Genomic DNA, 21,217 nt, shown 5'->3' on the forward strand with positions numbered 1-21,217 from the left:
GAATGTTGGTGTTGTCAAATTCTTTGCCATTATCACTTCTAATCTTCTTGATCTTGCAATCAAATTCATTTTGTGCTTTCTTGGCAAACTTCTTGAATATAGATGCAACTTCAGATTTGTCATGGAGAAAGAACACCCAAGTGTATCTTGAGAAGTCATCAACAATCACTAGACAGTAGAGGTTGCCACTGGCACTTACATAATTTGTAGGTCCAAATAAATCCATATGAAGTAGTTCCAGTGGCCTTGATGTTGACATGAAAGCTTTAGTAGGATGTGTATTAGCAACTTGCTTTCCAGCTTGACATGCACTACATGGCTTGTCTTTTTCAAACACCACATCCTTTAATCCTCTAACCATGTCTTTCTTTAATACCTTCTTGAGTGTGCTCATCCCAACATGTGCAAGCCTCCTATGCCAAAGCCATCCAAGTGAAGCTTTGGTGAAGAGGCAAGTTCTTAAGTCTGCATCTTCTGAAGTGAAATCCACTAAGTAGAGGTTGTTGTATCTAAATCCCTTGAACACCATTGATTCATCATCCATCTTTGTTACAATAACCTCTGTTGGAGTGAATAAGCATTGAAGTCCAAGATCACAGAGTTGACCCACTGATAATAAATTGAAGCTCAAAGGTGCAACTAAGAGAACATTTGATATTGATAAATCATTTGAAATTGCCACCTTGCCAAGTCCTTACACTTTTCCTTTTGAATTGTCCCCAAATGTGATTTTATCTTGTCCATCAACATTCTCATCAAGTGAGGTGAACATTCGTGGGTTGCCTGTCATATGTTGTGTGCATCCACTGTCAATAACCCAATGGCTCCCACCGGTCTTGTAGTTCACCTACATCCACAGACAACTCAAGCTTGAGTTTTGAGGGCCCTATATTGCATAGGACCAACGACTCTCTCAATCAAGGACTTTGCAACCCAGATTTGTCTAGGTCTACTCTTGTTTGGTGGACCTAGGAATGTTATTTTGACCTTTCCATTTGCAACCTTTCTTAGAACATAATGAGCATTGAAAGCAAATGGTCTTGAGTGCTTAGGCAAGGGAGTTGGTGGTTTGGCTTTGCAGTTGTGGGCAAAATGACCTTCATTTCCACACTCAAAGCATTTGATGGGCTTGTGAGTCTGCTTTGGCTTGTATTGAGTGGTAGCTTTCTTTTGCACAAAAACATTGTATCCAATACCACTCTTGTTGTTTTTCATGACAGTGTTCATAAGCAGCTCATTTTGGAGGTATTGACCCTTGTTGAACTTTTGCACACTTGTTGCAAGATGTTCATTTTCACTTTTTAGTTTCTTGACCTCATTTTTAAGCCTTTGATTATCCACTACCAACTCATTGTTGAAATCATTGTTCTCAATAGCAACCTTTCCTCTAGTAGTTGCATCAGTCAAGTATTTCTTCAATTTTTGGTTGTCTAAAGTCAGGACTTCAACTTTTTCAGTCAATTCAGCATGTAGACTAGTTTGCTCTTCTTGACTCAAATCATCACATGAGGTTGCTACATCAATCTTAACAACAGGGTTAATAGCCTCATGTGTTTTGCAAGATAAAAGTTCATTTTCAACAAGAAGATTGTCATGATCAAATTTAATTTGAGTATAGTCTTCCTTGATTTTTACTAGTCTATTTTGCAACTCCTTATTAGCTTCATTTAATTTGTCACATTTATCCTTAGCATCTTTTAGGGAGATTGTGAGCTCATTTACAGTTGATGACATAGTTTTATTTTCTTCTTTTATTTCATCACTAGTGTTCATAACTATGTCATATTTGGCATTTAAAGATTCATTTTCATTTTTCAACATATCACATTTAGCTTTTGACTTTCTAATAATTTGAGTATATTCTTTAAGCAAGTCAGCTAGTTCATCATATGAAGGTGAAGCAAATTCCTCATCACTATCACTATCACTATCATCAGTAATATTAATATCATTTTGTACCTTCCATTCACCTATAGCCATGAGGCATAGGTGAGAAGTCGATGATGGCGATGGTGGTGGTGAAGAGAAGTCCCTAACGATGGCGGCAACTTTTTCATCATTCTCTTCTTCACTTGAAGAAGATCCACTTGATGATTCAATATCGGTGAGCCAGTCACCAACAATATATGCCTTTCCATTCTTCTTCTTGTGGAACCTCTTTTGCTTTCTATCCTTCCTCTTGAAGAATTTCTTTTCCTTCTTTTCATCATCGTTGTCATCTTCTTTCTTGCCCTTGAACTTATTCTTCTTGGGCTTGTTACATTGATGAGCAAGATGACCGAGCTCACCACAGTTGTAGCAGTCCATCTCAGAAATGGGCTTTCTTTTGTTTGAAAAGAATTTCTTCTTTCTTGAATCAAATTTGATGCCTTCTCTATTTAGCTTCTTCAACATCTTGGTGGTCTTCCTTACCATCAAGGCAATGTTTGCATCAAGGTCATCATCACTTGAGGATTCTTCCTCAACTTGTATATTTGCTTTTCCTTTTCTTTCATGATTTGCTTTGAGAGCCAATCCTTTCTTTTGGAAGATGATTCTTCTTTGTCGTTGATGTGCATGTACATCTCATGGGCATTGATCTTTCCCAAAATCTGTGTAGGTGTGGTAACTGAAAGATCCATTTGATGTAGCACAGTGACAATGTGTCCATATTTGTCTATTGGGAGGACACTGAGAATCTTCCTCACAACATCCGGTTGTGAGATTTGAGTAAGCCCCAATCCATTAACTTCCTCTACAAGAATATTGAGACGTGAGTACATAGCATTTGCATTTTCATTAGCAAGCATTTCAAAAGAATTTAACTTTCTCATGGCTATGTGATATCTCTCCTCACGCTCACTTCTAGTTCCTTCGTGTAGAGCACAAATTTCATCCACAAATCATGAGCATTTTTATGATTTCTTACTCTATTGAACACATCTTTGCAAAGGCCTCTAAAAAGGGTGTTTTTGGCCTTAGCATTCCATTTCTCATAATTGAACTCATCACCTACAAGATTTGTGGGATCTCTAGGTTCGGGGAATCCTTGTGCGGCGGCTTTATAGACACCAATGTCTATAGCCTCTAAATATGCTTCCATACGAATTTTCCAATAAGGAAAATCGTCACCATCAAAAACGGGAGGAGGTTCATCCCCACCGGACATCGTAACTCTAGCGGTTAAGCTAATCTACGAGCAACAAGGCTCTGATACCAATTTAAAGGATCACGATGCCCAAGAGGGGGGGTGAATTGGGCTTTTTCTAAAAATCAACACTAATTAAAACCTAAGCAAGAGCTAAGCAAGAGCTCAACTTCACCCCAACAACTAGCACTAAGAATATAATACTAGAAATGCAACAATGCTAAGACAATACTTCAAATACTTGCTAAACAAATACAGAATGTAAAGTGCTTGAATTAAGTGTGGAATGTAAAGCAAGGTTTAGAAGACTCCTCCAATTTTTCCCGAGGTATCGAAGAGTCGGCACTCTCCACTAGTCCTCGTTGGAGCACCCGCGCAAGGGTATCGCCTCCCCCTTGGTCCTCGCAAGAACCAAGTGCTCACTACGAGATGATCCTTTGCCACTCCGGCGCGGTGGATCCCTCGAGACCGCTTACAAACTTGAGTCGGGTCACCAACAAGATCTTCACGGTGATCACCGAGCTCCCAACGCCACCAAGCCGTCTAGGTGATGCCGATCACCAAGAGTAACAAGCCGTAGACTTTCGCTTGACCAAAAGAAGCCTAATGCAAGTGGTGTGTGCTCTAGGTGGCTCTCGCTAGCGCTAATGAGGAACAAACGCGAATTAAGATTCTCTAATCTCCTCACTAGGCTTTTGGTGCTTGCAATGCTCTAGCAATGTGCTGGAATAAATGTGGAGTGCAAGACATTGAATATGGTGGGTGGAGGGGGTATAAATAGCCCTCACCCACCAACTAGTCGTTACAGGCATCTCACTGCGCAATGGCGCACCGGACAGTCCGGTGCGCCACCGGTGCGCCAACGCTAGTTCTGACAGTTAGCCGTTGGACTCATGGCGCACCGGACAGTGAACAATCACTGTTTGGTGCGATGTCCGGTGCGCCACTAAAATTCAACTCTGAAACCTGCGCTCTCGGGTTTCTGCGTGGGAAAGCCTCTTCCCCGGGCCAGCCTGGCCCCACCTGGCAGAGGGTGCACCGGACAGTCCGGTGCACACCGGACAGTCCGGTGCCCCAGGGCCAGAAACCCTACTTCATGTTTTTCAGCTGTTTTTCAAATCGGTTTTCGTTCTAACTTGTGAGTGAGTTCTAGAGTGACACCTAGCACTGTATGTGAGTGTGATTGTGCACCAACACTACACTAGAACTCTCTTGGTCAAACTACTCATCGACAACCTCTCTTTATAGTACGGCTAAAAGAGAATAAAAGACCTAACTAAATCACGAGTGTCCACATCTCCTTGACACTCGGACTCCGTAGTCCTTCACCTTTTGTTTCGCCGTTTTAGCCGTCGCTTCGAGTTCTTATCTCTGGGATTGGTTGTAGTACTTCTACCTGTAATGCGACCTAACTTACCATTTGTCTCTGCAAAACACACGTTAGTCACATATAATATTACGTTGTCATTAATCACTAAAACCAACCAGGGGCCTAGATGCTTTCACCTATTTTTAGATAATGGAACAAAAATAAGGTCCCAGCCTCTACGCCATCCAAGACAGCGTACACAGCGTATCGATACATCCAAAAAACGCTTAGGCTCACAAACAGACTCATAAACCTAGTTTACCAAAGACAGCTAGACGACTAGGCCGCAATTCTATTTGAGAACTTCCACCCAAACTTAGTGAACACCTCCATAACGACCGACTCCAATAAGCGGCATGCCTTGTTCAGATCGGTCCTCGCGTCCTCGTCTCTAAGCAGCAGCGACCAAGAACGTGCCCAATATGTCGCCCTGAAAATAACCTGCATGAAAGTGTTAGCCTTGGCGCAATTAAACACCATATCATTTCTATTCAACCATATAGATCGGTCAGTTTGGCGCTTGCTGACTACACAGAACCTTGGGGCTATACATGGCCAAATGGGCGGCCCGGCACGGCACCGCCAGGTACGGCACGGTTAGGGCACGGCCCGTTTGGCCCGTTTAATAGTCGTGTCGTGCCGGCACGGCACTAGTGCCTAAGACCAGGCCCAAGCACGGCACTAAGCCTGTTTAGTCGTGCCGTGCCGGCACGGTAGGCTCGTTTAGCCCGTTTAGCCCATTTAGCCCGTTTAGCACTACACCACAGAATTTTAGTCAGACATTCACAAACACAGTTAAAACATACTAAAATAGCTAATATTGAGTTGTTTAGTGCAATGGCTGACTCATTAAAAACATATCTAGTTAAAAACTCACTCTTGTGAGAAAACCCTAGATAGGAAAAAAAGAGTACAACACACAGCTAACTAGTCGTGCTTGGATCTAATCATGCATAATCGTGCCTAACCGTGCCTAGGGGCTAATCGGACTGTGCCCGTGCCGGCCCAGCGTGCCCGGTGCTCGGCCCAGACACGGCACTACCCATCGGGTCATGCCGACACGGGCCCGGCTTCAGCCGTGTCGTGCCGTGCGCAGGCACTACGGGTCGGCCCGATTAGCCCGGCACTATTGGTCATCTATACTTGGGGCTATGACAGGACCTGGGGCTATGACGGGACCGGTCCCCTATGCACCCAAAAATACACATTAATGGATGACGCCTCGACACTAGTTTAAGCTTCTTGTATATAGCAATTAGTAGTATATAATCATATATATTTTTATAAAAATAGTCTTTACGGTGTCTTATCATTTGTTTAGTCGTACGAATGTATCTATCACCTCCAAACGTATGTTTTACACCCTTGATCCCATAGCTTTTCTTTGTTGCCTTCTCTTGAAATTCTTTAGAAGCTCATAAATGACAAAGGGCCTGATGAGCATCTGGATAGTCTACCAACGATGGAAGTTGAACCTACAAGTATAACATGTATAAAAATAATATTAATACGAAGTCCTTCCAATTTGTGCAGGCAATAGTCTCACCAAACAGGTTCACGGGTTGTGCAAATAGCATAGGTTACCAAGACAGTGTGAACCTGCCTATGATGACATCTACCGTTGAAACCCATGATCTGCCATGAGCTGGACGACAATAAAGAAAAAGAGTATCATGTATGCAATTAACTAATCTAAATAAAAGATGTGTGTACTCGTCCCCAGTTGGCATGCTGAAAACCTATCATCTGCACATGTTGGCACCAAAGGAGGGGTAATTATGTGGCTCTTCCTAATTTACTTCCGCATAAATTCTAAACATTTGCCGAAATCTCCACCCATCGGATCCTCATCATCATCCTCTACCCTCGTTCATTAGGAGCTTTAGAAAATCATAAAATTAAAGTTCTAAACTTTTAGAAGATACTTAGATAAGTTATTTTATTTATTATTTAGATTAAAATAATTTTTAGAACTACTTAAATTTATATTATGAACCACAGCTTCACAATGAATCTAAAACCTAGAGCAGTCCCAAACACCCTCTAACTAACCTAAGCACCTATGTTAATCATCGAATCATCTTTAAGCACTTGGGTGTCTAAGTCTCAACTCTAGCAATGTTTCTTAACTCTCGTACTTGAAAAATGGTCGGTTAGGTGCTACTTATAGCCTCTAAGCCTAAAAGAGTTGTTGGAAGGGACCAAGATTTTTTGCACAACCGTTTTTTTTCACACTTGCATTGAGACATGTTTGGTGTCATCTAAATGGACAAGTCGTTGTTTTTTCCCATATGCACAGGAGAATTATACATCATTATATTAAGCAGAAGCGGTAGTATAAGGTCCAAAGTGGACCGATAGGATCAAGACTAGGCCATTTCAAGGAGGCCACAAACAAAAGTACAAGAAAGACTCCATTAAATAATAAACTAAGTGGCTAGGCAGTAGGCATCCATGAAAGGCTCTTAGACTCTCTCCAACAAGGGTCGGTAAAGCCTCCTGTCCGCCAAATATAGCAGACACAAACGTCCGGTAAGCGTCCAGCAAGGTACGCTATACTGTCCGCTAAAATTTAGCGACTCTTCCTCAGCCGCTACATTTGCCGGGCATACGAGCGCGCGCTATATACTGTTCCCGTGCTGCTGCAGGTCTGAACGCGCTTTCCATTCAAAGGACCTCGGGACGAACATGCAAAGGACATCTCCCACGTCATCTGAGCACCATCTCCCGTAATATAATAAACAATGAGAAGGAATTATGCTACACAGGTTTAAGTTCAGATAATAAAAATTGTTAATAAATTTTAAAAAACTATTGTCTTGCATGTTTTATTTCAATTAGCGTGTAATGAAAAGAAATGAAATATAAACCAAATAAATGGACAAAATAAAGTCGGTTAACTCTGTAGCTTTAGAGAACCGAATTTAAGGAACGTTGTTGGAGACTGAGATGATATAGAGTACAGAATCTTTTAGAGTGTTTTGTAAAGTACAGAGAATATTCTTTTAGGGGACAAAATTTAGTAGACGTTGCTGTAGACAGCCTTAGCCCCAGCCATCTCCTAGAGCCTTCTTTCCTCTCCAACTTGAGTCAAAGCATTCCAATGGTTCCACTGACTTCCACAAAACCTATGCATCGAGGATGGTAAGTGAATTTAGCCCTTTTTTAAAAAAAAAAACGGCCCTACAATAGCCTCACTAGCTTTTATCCACCAAGAGACGAAGGACAATTCATTCAAATTGAGTGATGGCTTCTGATAGTCTTAAACTAGATAAAAGGATTAGAATCAGGGTTGAATGCCTCAACCTATTTAAAATAACTAAAAAAGAGAGTGAAATATCTTAAACCAATTAAAATGAATGAAATGAAAGTGTAACCAAGATCAACATAAAATGGCTGAAAATGGCGCATACTCATAGAGAGCGAAGTAAGATCGACAAAGCCACGACAGACATGCCAAAACCAATATTTCGTTAACATCACGAGAGACATCCTATACAATTCTCCTTATCCTGTCATTCTGCTCGGGCGGCCGCTCGTCATAGCTTCGGTGTTATAATCGTGACCCCTCAATACTCGTATAGGCAGTGATTTGTCCGAACAGTCCTAATTCGACTCGCGCCGCATCAATATTCACTGATTACATCCTAACGAATGAAGTAATTAAAATGAAGAAAAAATGATGAAAACAGGTGTTTCAGGCTAATCCTCAACTACCACAGATATACACTATGAGGACGATCTCACAGGAATAAGCAGGCAAACAAAAATGTGCGTATAAGAACAACGGGGTCAAGTCATCAGCAGTTTCAAAAACCTATTCAGGGTCTACCATCAAAATCCATTTTTTTCAGGCCTTGCTTCCACTGACAATACATATGGTCTTTCTGCTGCTAGTAAGTAGCAGGGATTTAATCACATTTGATATTTCTGTAGATTCTCCTTACAAAAAGGGTTGACCCTAGATACCCAATAGCACCTGAATCACCAACAAAAATCACAGGTCAAAAACCGAAAAGTCACATATATTGCAGAGGCACAATATTAGCTTACCACAAAGTATGCCTAGACCAAGGCAGAACATCAGTGTGTAACCAAAGTAGAAACTTGTCTGGAAGAAGCCTGACATCTTTGTCTTCACATGGTAGTAGTAGATGGAGTACAGATACACATACAAAGCGGTTGACGCTGCAGAGGAAAACGACGTCCATTGCCAGTGATAGTTCTCGGCGTTCAGCAAGAAATAAGTACCCACAATGGTGACGCAGATGGTGACTATTAGAAGGATGACGAAGACCAGCAACATGAAACCATAGACATAATACACCTGCAAAGAAGCCCCAAAAATGTGTCATGGTTGCAAACTTGGTCAAATCAAAAATGCAAAAATGGTTCAGACAAGTCGATGGAGAAATGCACTATGAAGCATGGACATCACTTGGAATCACCAGAGGAAATTTAAAAAGTAACCAACCATGCACACCTTACAGTACAAGATGACAGTGGTAAGAGAAGCGATGTCACGGGGTACAAAAATGTTAAAAAGCATTTGCTCGTTTACCTTATAGTTCCAGAATGATGTGAACACGAAGTACATCTCAATGAAGATACTGCCAAAGGGAAGCAGGCCACCCATCAATGAGATGACAGAAGGTGTAAGGTACCACTTCTTCTCAGGAATAGGCCGTGGAATAGTCTTTACTCGGCAGGGGTTGTTAGGAGCACCACTCCAGTTTCTACCAACAACAGTTCCCAAAAGCACCAACGGAAAAGATATGAAAGCCCAAAGTACAAACATGACAACCATTGTGCCAAATGGTATTGCTGCTAATGAGCGGTAGAAAATAGCAATTGTATTCAGTGCGAAACCAATTGAAAAACACAAGAACGGAAAGAGGGATGCTGTAAGAACCATCGCTTTAATCCAGTTTTTGCCTGCCATGAATTCAAGAAGCAATCGGTAAGCCATATAGATTGTGAGGTGAGGATTCCATACATGACAAGTTAAACTGCAGACTATTTTTGAAATAGAAGAACATGAAGGTACGTCAAGGAAAGAGATATTGCAAAGAAACTGAATTGCGCAAACAAACATGAAAATTAAAGAAAAGTGTCCAGAACCATACCACCGCTCCTTGAGTAAAGACCACCACTAACATATCCAGAAATAAACGATGTAAGAGCATAGCACACAATGAAGGTTGTGATGATAGCCCCTCGCCTGACAAACACACCATCAATTGAAGTTAGAGAAAAGCACTATGTACAGGATTATGCTTCTACTTAAATTGTTCAAATGAGTCAAAGAAATGATCTGTCTTCTATTTCATCACATTGGTTCAAAAGGGCAGTCCCTTACAATGTGGTGAATCTGCCCCAACACGCAAAAATTCAAATAATCCATGTAGTCCTGTACTTAGAAATCGGGAACGTGGAACTTGGTCATGTTCCTCGTTCCAGGAACGTTCGTTCTATTCTTGGAACGTGGGAACAATCTCGTTCTCATGGTGTTAAAACCTAGTTTTAGTAGCGTACCATGTTCCCATTCCTCGATCCGGGAACTTGGTTATTAAGATCCTGTACCATGTATTGTGAATTTATTTGTATAATTTTCTGCTGATGAATTATTGCTCTTTCAGATATTTCAAGCTATACGCTGTGCATGCAAGGAGGACAGAAAAGGGGTGTATGTTGAGTGTACCCAATGTATAGCATGCCAACAATGGCCAAAACAATCACAAGTAGGATAAGAGCTGCCAATTGGGTGCCGATACCAACAAGTGCAGAAAGAAACATCAAACTTCGGGGAGGCCGAAATACGTCACCATGGACAAGCTTCCATCCTGATTCCTCATTAACATCTCTCTCCTAGAAAGGTAATATCATAACTTAAGCAACAATGGAGTGGGGGGAGCCAGCAAAATCTAGTGAAAACATTTCTCTAGCTATCAAGCATACAGTTAAACAGTAGGCGCGCCAGAATTCAGCTCCTCACCAGGGACTCTAGATCATCATCTTCACGAGCATACTTGGCATAATCATTTCTCAAAGTCCGCATCAATATCATCGAAACCAAACCAGTTAGGAAAATAACCATCATGAAAGAGTTGAAAATGGAGAACCAGTGAATCTGAAAATGAGAAATATGAACAGAGCTTAGGATTTCTAATAGTTAGTTAAAAGGGAAGATACAGCTGAATAGAAACTAGAAAGTTTCTGGTTGTCTGCAAACAAAGTATCACCTGGTGTTCAAAGAAAGGATAGTCCAGGTACACTTCAAAACGGCGTGCAAATGACACATCTGTTGCTACCCACTTCACTGAATATGTCATTTCCAGTTTCTTGCCATCTTCAAGAAGCTTAGGAGACTCTTGGGTGAGATTTACATGAATTATCTACAACAAAAGGCACATCAGATCATGTTATTAGCTGCATCCAAATTGTTGTGTTAGCGTTCTGGAAAAACGCAATATAGCATACCCTGTTATCATTGTATTTAACAAGGATGTTCTTGTGTGTGTAAAGGTAATGCTTGTTTTCACTGTTCTTGTCAGACTCCCCAACAAAACCTGTTCAAAACATGTGGCAGCTATCATATAAGGCAAAACAGATAGACACATTGTCAAAAGAAAATACTATGTTGAGAACAACCTACCCCAAAGAGGCAGATCATCTAGAAGAATATGGCAGCAGGCAACAAAAAATCAATTTACCCACAAAGATGAAAGACAGCGTTAGAAATAAGAAATACACCCAAATTATCATAATGCTTTAGAGCATGATGAATCAATGGTGGATCCACATACCTATAAAAAATTCGAACCAATATGAGCTTTCAATGGCATCAGCAAACTGCTGGACCTTTTTAGCATCAAGCTCAAGTGTACAAATGAAGCCCTTCTCCACGTTTTCTAGACCAAAGTAACATTTATACAGTCAGTGAGACAAAAAAAAAGTTATACTTGCAGGAAAAGCACATACTAGATCAGCTTTCCAATAAACAGTAAATAAAGAAAAAGGATGAAATGGGAACAGTATGGGCATACTTAAGAACTTTATTTCAAGCTGACTATCAATCAGCTCATTTCCACCAAGGACCTCTCCAAGACCACCCCATTTATGTGTGGGGTTCTCAGACGGTTGACAAAATGGAAGGCTGTAATAGTTGTAGGTTTCTTGAGGATTATTGTAAGGGCCAACTTTATTCACCCAAAGCTTAACTGGCTCTTCAGTTTTGTACTGCATGTAAGAAGGATTAAAAGGAATGAGAACTTTTTGAGTTCAGAAAATATTTGCACGGCATGTAGGAAGCATAAAGAAAACAGCACTCAATCAGCAACAAAGATAAGCATCTAACAAAGGCGAGTGCACATAGTATATGTGGCATTCTTGATGAACAAAGATAAAAGCTAAGTGAGCATCGAAGCAAGAAAGGAGGGCAGTGCGTGGGCGCGCGCACACCAATACAAATGTCCTTAACCCCCAATGTACAAGACTTTTTCCCTTTAGCAACACTAAGCTCTATATTCCTATCATCCTATGCATCACAACCCAGAGCATGAGGAAACACCGCGGCCATCTGTACTCAAATTTCATAACGCATGAGCTATTGAGCTTTCCTCCAAAAGTGCCAGCATACCTATTTACCAGCACTCACACATCGAGCCATACTGCTCTAAGCCGTACCCCTGCTCTGAACGCGTCCTCGACTGCCGAACACTGGGAAGTCTCTCATCGCATCAGTCCCAATTGAACATCACATTAGAACAACCACGAGCGAGGAGCAGGCGCCACCAACCCAGCGTCGTGAGATCCGACGGATGGAGCGGTCCAGATCCAGAGCGACTCGAGCGATCTAACTGGGATGGATGCGAGCACAGACTTGGATCCGCGGCACGGAGAGGCCGCGGGGAAGGGTCGTGGGCACGCACCTTGTGGTCGGACTCGGAGGCGGAGGCGAGCGCGAGCAGTGCAGCGAGAGCTAGGGCCCTGCTGAGCAATAGGTGGCGGCCGCGGCCGCGGCCCCAGCCGCTGCCGGACGAGGGGAGCATGCCGCCGCCGGCGAGATCTGAGGAGAAGGACACACGAGTGTCGCGGTCCCGAGCCTTGGTTCAGCGTTCGGGTTGTGGCCCGACACGCCGACACTCACGAGCCAGCAGCTGGCTCCTCCGGGTCCGGAGCAGGGCGTTTTCTTCGCCGGGTGCGCGCTGGATTTGTCGAGAGATCGTGTGGCCTGTGACGTTCTGCCTCCGCGGCTTGAACGGTCTCTGATGTTGCTCAAGGATGCAGTCAGTGGACCGTTGACTTTGAGCCTAGACTAAGGGTATGTTTGAAAACACCAAATTTCTAAAAAAAAAACTGTTTATAGAAATTGAACGGTTCCAAATATAACAATTTATACCTTAGTTTATAAAAAATAGATGCACATTTCTTTAAAACGAATAAGTTGTTCTCTCATATCTAAAAGATAAAAACCAATTTCTTGCTTCCATAAGGGTCTCGTTTGGCAGAGCTTCGCTCCATGGTTCTCTAGCTCCGAGGGCTAATTCTCCAATAGAGTGATTCCAAATGATTCTCAAGTAGAAGCGAATCTATTTGACGAAAATCATTTGACAAATTGTGTGTGAAGTGATTCCTGAGGGGTTGGCCTGTGGGGAGCAGGTTGGGAGCAGCGGGAAACAAGTTTTTTTGGCTCCCACTTTCTAGTACAAAATGGATAGTAGATTCACTTCACTTCCACCATGAAGCAACTCAGTTTCTAGCCGTTTGGCTTTCTAGAAGTGATTCTCGCTAGGAGCAAAGCTGTGGGAGCTCTCCAAACACCCCCAAGATCTAAGAGCATGTCCAACAGTTTATCTATATAGTCACCCAAAACATCGTCTTGCACTTTTTTTATTATAAATGTTTGTAGAGTGGAGCTTGAATATGGGGATAGAGATGGATAAACTGTTGATGATAGTCTAAGACTGTCTGCCAAGTCACTACGTCAGCGCCTTCCCTCCACCTCTCCTCATTCGAAGGCTACAACTCCCTCTATCTAGAGAGATTCGAATTATATGACAAATCTAATATTTCAACATAGATATGTATATAATTTGGTGTTAATTTTTAGTCATGTTATTAAGAATAACATGAAGTATAGGAGTAAAATCTTGTACATTTTTTGCTCATTATTTTCTCCCTACAACAAAAAATGAAAACATCATATTTGTATCTGTATTCGAATTTTACATCAATTATTTAAAAATATATATGACAAATTTGAGGATTACTTTTTTATGAATATTAATAGACTCAATATTATAAATAAAAATCTAAATTTACATAGCAAATTATATGTGTTATTTATCCACAATGAAAAAATAAGACAAAAAAAATTAACATCCGAATAAGTATCCAGATTCATTCCTACTTCTATCACGTGCAACGACTTCCCCTAAGATGGCCCCTGTTCAAGGGGACCCTTCTTTCACCCTTTTTTATTGTCTCACCCTCCAAATACGAGTTGTATTTGAACTCACACACTACACACGTCGAACACACACCACCACACGCACACCTAATTTATAAGCTAAATCTACGATCTATACATAAAGGTACACACGTGCATTTGAAGGACACCGAAGACGGCTTTAGGTGAAGACTGACACATTTCTCTAACTATTGTGACATATCTATGCTTGAAGCAACAACAATAAATAACAACAAACAACATGAATTTACTGTTTCCGGCAATGGCAATGGTTATAGCAATGAAAAAGGCAAAGACAAAGAATCCAAAAAATGATGCAAGTACCTCAAAACATGTTGGCAATGGTAGTTGAAATCGGGGAAGAAAAAAAGTAGCGAGCTCTTGAGAGCACCTAGAGGGGGGTGAATAGGTGATCTTGTGAAAACTTAAACTTATAGCCACAAAAACTTGTTAAGTGTTAGCACAATGATTGCCAAGTGGCTAGAAAGGAGTCTCAACGAAACACAATACCACAAGAGATCAATCACAGAGATGACACAGTGGTTTATCCCGTGGTTCGGCCAAGACCAACGCTTGCCTACTCCACGTTGTGGCGTCCCAACGGACGAGGGTTGCAATCAACCCCTCTCAAGCGGTCCAAAGACCAACTTGAATACCACGGTGTTTTGCTTTGCCTTTCAATATCCCGTTTGCGAGGAATCTCCACAACTTGGAGCCTCTCGCCCTTACACTTAAGATTCACAAAGAAATACGGAGTAAGGGAGAAACTAGCAACGCACACAAGACTCAAAATCAGAGCAACAACACGCACACAAGTCGCAACAAGAGCTCGCAACACAACTCAATGAGTTCACAACTCAACAAGAGCTCTAGATGCTATCACAATGAACCAAATGCGTGGAATCGATGTCTTGGTGCTTAGGAATGTTGTAGGAATGCTTGATGTTCTCCTCCATGCGCCTAGGGGTCCCTTTTATAGCCCCAAGGCAGCTAGGAGCCGTTGAGAACAAACCAGGAAGGTTGTCCTTGCCTTCTGTCGTCGGGCGCACCGGACAGTCCGGTGCACACCGGACACTGTCCGGTGCCCGATTTCCTTCCTTAAACAGCGCAGTCGACCGTTGCAGATCTGGGAGCCGTTGGCGCACCGGACATGTCCGGTGCACACCGGTCAGTCCGGTGCCCCCTTCCGACCGTTGGCCCGGCCACGTGTCGCGCGCAGATTCCGCGGCCGACCGTTGGCTCACCGGACAGTCCGGTGCACACCGGACAGTCCGGTGAATTTTAGTCGTACGTCGTCGGCGAATTCCCGAGAGCGGCCACTTCGCTCGAGGCAACCTGGCGCACCGGACATTGTCCGGTGCACCACCGGACACTGTCCGGTGCACCACCGGACACTGTCCGGTGCACCAGACCGAAACAGCCTCTTGGCTGTACACAGCCAACTCTCCTCTTTTCTTCTTCTTCCTGTTTCTAACACTTAGACAAGTATATTAGTACACAAAACCAATGTACTAAAGCTTAGAAACATACCTTTACTCTTGATTTGCACTTTGTCCATCCATGGGCATAGATTCACATTTAATCACTTGTGTTGGCACTCAATCACCAAAATACTTAGAAATGGCCCAAGGGCACATTTCCCTTTCAATCTCCCCCTTTTTGGTGATTTATGCCAACACAACATAAAGCAACTAGAACAAGTGCAATATCACTTCAAATAAAAACTCAAATTTATTTTGATTCAATTTGGCATATATGGATCATCCTTTGCCACCACTTGGTTTGTTTTTGCAAATCAACCTCAAAATCCTATCTCTAAGTCAAATCCACTTGTAGAGACATAAAGAGAGGTTTTCCAAAGAAAATTGATTCAAGATTCCAAAAACTCCCCCTTTTTCCCATAATCAACACTTCTCCCCACAAGAGTCCAACTTTTGACAAAAGAGACAATGCAAGAGTTTTGACAAAACAAAAAGCTCTATTCTACTATTTTCAAAATCTCTCAAGTGGTAGCTGATCCATTTATCGCTTTGGCCTTTATTTTCTCCCCCTTTGGCATCAAGCACCAAAACGGGATCAATCTTGGCCCTTTAACCCCATTGCCTCACCAAAATCTTCAATTAAGAGCAAATAGGCAATGAGAGTTTAAAGATGAACTTGGAATAAGTTACCCTCTCATCGGAGTGCAGTGGAAGTCTTTTATGGTCCAAGTCCACCTTTTTCCCTTTCAATCCTCCTTCGAGACTAGATCATCAAACTCAAGCACATGGTTAGTCTCAAAGGGTCAAGTTGTGACACATCTCCCCCTAAAACTGTGCATCACTTTGCAACGGACTTGTGAGGTCCAGGGAGTGTTTGTACAACTTGAGCACCATACTAAACAACAAAATGCAAAAAGGAACATGATCAAAGGCATAAACACATGTATGCTATAAATCAATCCAGGTTCCGCGAATCTAAGACATTTAGCTCACTACGCAACCTGCAAAAGGTCTTCTCATCTAGAGGCTTAGTGAAGATATCGGCTAGCTGGTTCTCGGTGCTAACATGAAACACTTCGATATCTCCCTTTTGCTGGTGGTCTCTCAAAAAGTGATGTCGGATGTCTATGTGCTTTGTGCGGCTGTGCTCAACAGGATTCTCCGCCATGCGGATAGCACTCTCATTATCACATAGGAGTGGGACTTTGCTCAGATTGTAGCCAAAGTCCCTGAGGGTTTGCCTCATCCAAAGTAGCTGCGCGCAACACTGTCCTGCGGCAACATACTCGGCCTCAGCGGTGGATAGGGCAACGGAGGTTTGTTTCTTAGAGTTCCACGACACCAGGGACCTTCCTAAGAATTGGCACGTCCCCGATGTACTCTTCCTATCGACCTTACATCCAGCATAGTCGGAGTCTGAGTATCCAACCAAGTCAAAGGTAGACCCCTTTGGATACCAGAGCCCAAAGCAAGGCGTAGCAACCAAATATCTAAGAATTCGCTTCACCGCCACTAAGTGACACTCCTTAGGATCGGATTGAAATCTAGCACACATGCATACGCTAAACATAATGTCCGGTCTACTAGCACATAAATAAAGTAAAGACCCTATCATTGACCGGTATGCTTTTTGATCAACGGACTTACCTCCTTTGTTGAGGTCGGTGTGTCCGTCGGTTCCCATCGGAGTCTTTGCGGGCTTGGCGTCCTTCATCCCAAACCGCTTTAGCAGATCTTGCGTGTACTTTGTTTGGGAGATGAAGGTGCCGTCCTTGAGTTGCTTCACTTGGAACCCAAGGAAGTAGTTCAACTCGCCCATCATCGACATCTCGAATTTCTGCGTCATCACCCTGCTAAACTCTTCACAAGACTTTTGGTTAGTAGAACCAAATATTATGTCATCGACATAAATTTGGCACACAAACAAATCACCATCACATGTCTTAGTAAAAAGAGTTGGATCGGCTTTCCCAACCTTGAAAGCATTAACAATTAGAAAGTCTCTAAGGCATTCATACCATGCTCTTGGGGCTTGCTTAAGTCCATAGAGCGCCTTAGAGAGCTTACACACATGGTCGGGGTACCGTTCATCCTCGAAGCCAGGGGGTTGCTCCACGTACACCTCCTCCTTGATTGGCCCGTTGAGGAAGGCGCTCTTCACATCCATTTGGAACAACCTGAAAGAATGGTGAGTGGCATATGCTAGCAAGATACGAATTGATTCTAGCCTAGCCACAGGAGCAAACGTCTCCTCAAAGTCCAAACCTGCGACTTGGGCATAACCTTTTGCCACAAGTCGAGACTTGTTCCTCGTCACCACCCCGTGCTCGTCCTGTTTGTTGCGGAACACCCACTTGGTTCCCACAACATTTTGCTTCGGACGAGGCACCAGTGTCCAAACTTCATTGCGCTTGAAGTTGTTGAGCTCCTCCTGCATGGCCAATACCCAGTCCGGATCTAGCAAGGCCTCCTCTACCCTGAGAGGCTCAATAGAAGAGACAAAGGAGTAATGCTCACAAAAATTAACTAATCGAGATCGAGTAGTTACTCCCTTGCTAATGTCACCCAAAATTTGGTCGACGGGATGATCCCTTTGAATCATCGCTCGAACTTGGGTTGGAGGTGCTGGTTGCGCTTCTTCCTCCATCACGTGATCATCTTGTGCTCCCCCTTGAACACACGCCTCCTTTTGATGAACCTGTTCATCGTCTTGGGGTGGGGGAAGCATCGTTGTTGAGGAAGAAGGTTGATCTCGTACATCTTGTTCCTGTGGCCGCACTTCTCCAATCGCCATGGTTCGTATAGCGGCCGTCGGAACATCTTCTTCATCTACATCATCACAATCAACAACTTGCTCTCTTGGAGAGCCATTAGTCTCATCAAATACAACGTCGCTAGAGACTTCAACCAAACCAGATGATTTGTTGAAGACTCTATACGCCTTTGTATTTGAGTCATAACCTAACAAAAACCCTTCTACAGCTTTGGGAGCAAACTTAGAATTTCTACCCTTCTTTACTAGAATGTAACACTTGCTCCCAAATACACGAAAGTAAGATACATTGGGTTTGTTACCGGTTAGTAGCTCATATGACGTCTTCTTGAGGAGGCGGTGAAGGTAGACCCTGTTGATGGCGTGGCAAGCCGTGTTCACGGCTTCCGACCAAAATCGTTCGGGGGTCTTGAACTCTCCAAGCATAGTCCTTGCCATATCGATTAGCGTCCTGTTCTTCCTCTCTACCACACCATTTTGCTGTGGTGTGTAGGGAGCGGAGAACTCGTGCTTGATCCCTTCCTCCTCAAGGAACTCCTCCACTTGAAGGTTCTTGAACTCGGACCCATTGTCGCTCCTTATCTTCTTCACCTTGAGCTCAAACTCATTCTGAGCTCTCCTGAGGAAGCGCTTGAGGGTCCCTTGGGTTTCAGACTTATCCTGCAAAAAGAACACCCAAGTGAAGCGGGAAAAGTCATCAACAATAACTAGACCATACTTACTCCCTCCTATGCTCAGGTAGGCGACAGGTCCGAAGAGGTCCATATGCAGCAGCTCCAGGGGTCTTGAAGTGGTCATCACATTCTTGTTGTGATGCGCTCCTCCCACTTGTTTACCTGCTTGACAAGCTGCACAAGGTCTATCTTTTTCGAATTGCACGTTAGTCAAACCTATCACGTGTTCTCCCTTTAGAAGCTTGTGAAGGTTCTTCATCCCCACATGTGCTAAGCGGCGATGCCACAGCCAGCCCATGCTAGTCTTAGCTATTAAGCATGCATCTAGACCGGCCTCTTCTTTTGCAAAATCAACTAAATAAAGCTTGCCGTCTAATACACCCTTAAAAGCTAGTGAACCATCACTTCTTCTAAAGACAGACACATCTATATTTGTAAATAGACAGTTATACCCCATGTTGCATAATTGACTAACAGATAGCAAATTATATCCAAGAGACTCTACTAAAAACACATTAGATATGGAGTGCTCATTAGAAATTGCAATTTTACCTAACCCTTTTACCTTGCCTTGATTCCCATCACCGAATATAATTGAATCTTGGGAATCCTTATTCTTGACGTAGGAGGTGAACATCTTCTTCTCCCCCGTCATATGGTTTGTGCATCCGCTGTCGATAATCCAGCTTGAACCCCCGGATGCATAAACCTTCTTCTCCCTTGCCATAAGGCATGTGTGACGTTCGTTGGGGAAGAGGGATGACTTGTTGAAGGCAGTGGCGGCGAGTCCTTCATTGTCGGAGTCGGAGGAGGAGCAATCCGAATCCCACTCCTTTCCGATATGTGCCTCGCCCTTGGCCTTCCTGTAATGCTTCTTCTTTTCCCTCTTGCTCCCGTGTTCCTGGTCACTATCATTGTCGGGACAGTTAGCAATAAAATGACCAAGCTTACCGCATTTGAAGCATGATCGCTTTCCCTTGGTCTTAGTCTTGCTTGGCTGTCCCTTTCGACCCTTTAGCGCCGTCTTGAATCTTTTGATGATGAGGGCCATCTCTTCATCATTAAGTCCGGTCGCCTCAAACTGTGCCACCTTGCTAGGTAGCGCCTCCTTGCTTCGTGTTGCTTTGAGAGCAAGGGGTTGCGGCTCGTTGATCGGACCATTCCAGGCGTCATCCACGTACCTTGCCTCCTTAATCATCATTCGCCCACTAACGAATTTCCCAAGAACTTCTTCGGGCGACATCTTGGTGTACCTGGGATTTTCACGTATATTGTTCACCAAATGAGGATCAAGAACGGTAAATGACCTTAGCATTAGGCGGACGACGTCGTGGTCCGTCCATCGCGTGCTCCCGTAGCTCCTTATTTTGTTGATAAGGGTCTTGAGCCGGTTGTATGTTTGCGTCGGCTCCTCCCCCCTTATCATCGCGAACCGTCCAAGTTCGCCTTCCACCAACTCCATTTTGGTGAGCAAGGTGACGTCGTTTCCCTCATGAGAGATCTTGAGGGTGTCCCAGATCTGCTTGGCATTGTCCAAGCCGCTCACCTTGTGATACTCGTCCCTGCACAAAGAGGCTAGCAATACAGTAGTAGCTTGTGCATTTCTATGAATCTGTTCATTAATAAACATAGGGCTATCCGAGCTATCAAATTTCATTCCACTTTCCACAATCTCCCAAATGCTTGGATGGAGAGAAAACAGGTGAGTACGCATTTTGTGGCTCCAAAATCCGTAATCCTCTCCATCAAAGTGAGGGGGCTTGCCAAGTGGAATGGGAAGCAATTGAGCATTTGAACTATGCGGGATGCGCGAATAATCGAAAGAAAAGTTTGAGTTAACCGTCTTTCGTCTGTCGTAGTCGTCGTCGTCCTTTTGGGAGGAGGAAGATTCGTCGCTGTCGTAGTAGACAATTTCCTTGATGCGCCTTGTCTTCTTCTTCCTCCCATCTTTTCTTTTGTGGCCCGAGCCCGAGTCGTTGGACTTGTCATCCCTTGGCTCGTTGACGAAGGACTCCTTTTCCTTGTCGTTGATCACCATCCCCTTGCCTTTAGGATCCATCTCTTCGGGCGGTTAGTCCTTTTCTTGAAGAGAACGGCTCCGATACCAATTGAGAGCACCTAGAGGGGGGGTGAATAGGTGATCTTGAGAAATCTTAAACTTATAGCCACAAAAACTTGTTAAGTGTTAGCACAATGATTGCCAAGTGGCTAGAAGGAGTCTCAACGAAACACAATACCACAAGAGATCAATCACAGAGATGACACAGTGGTTTATCCCGTGGTTCGGCCAAGACCAACGCTTGCCTACTCCACGTTGTGGC

General features: G+C 43.4%; 1 protein-coding gene across 1 annotated transcript; it reads right to left on the reverse strand.

The window, feature by feature from the left end:
- Positions 1–8,136: 8,136 nt before the first annotated feature.
- Positions 8,137–12,639, reverse strand: LOC100501115 (uncharacterized). The gene is made up of 12 exons (NM_001362174.1): positions 12,428–12,639; positions 11,543–11,735; positions 11,303–11,407; positions 11,152–11,169; positions 10,977–11,065; positions 10,739–10,891; positions 10,492–10,626; positions 10,198–10,364; positions 9,623–9,717; positions 9,058–9,431; positions 8,550–8,823; positions 8,137–8,475 (listed from the first exon to the last, which is right to left on the reverse strand). Exons 1-12 carry the CDS (start codon positions 12,545–12,547, stop codon positions 8,408–8,410), a joined length of 1,791 nt encoding a protein of 596 aa, NP_001349103.1. The 5' UTR covers positions 12,548–12,639; the 3' UTR covers positions 8,137–8,407.
- Positions 12,640–21,217: the final 8,578 nt, after the last annotated feature.

The sequence above is a fragment of the Zea mays genome, chromosome 10 (assembly GCF_902167145.1).
Source record: "Zea mays cultivar B73 chromosome 10, Zm-B73-REFERENCE-NAM-5.0, whole genome shotgun sequence".
Classification (NCBI taxonomy): Eukaryota; Viridiplantae; Streptophyta; class Magnoliopsida; order Poales; family Poaceae; genus Zea; species Zea mays.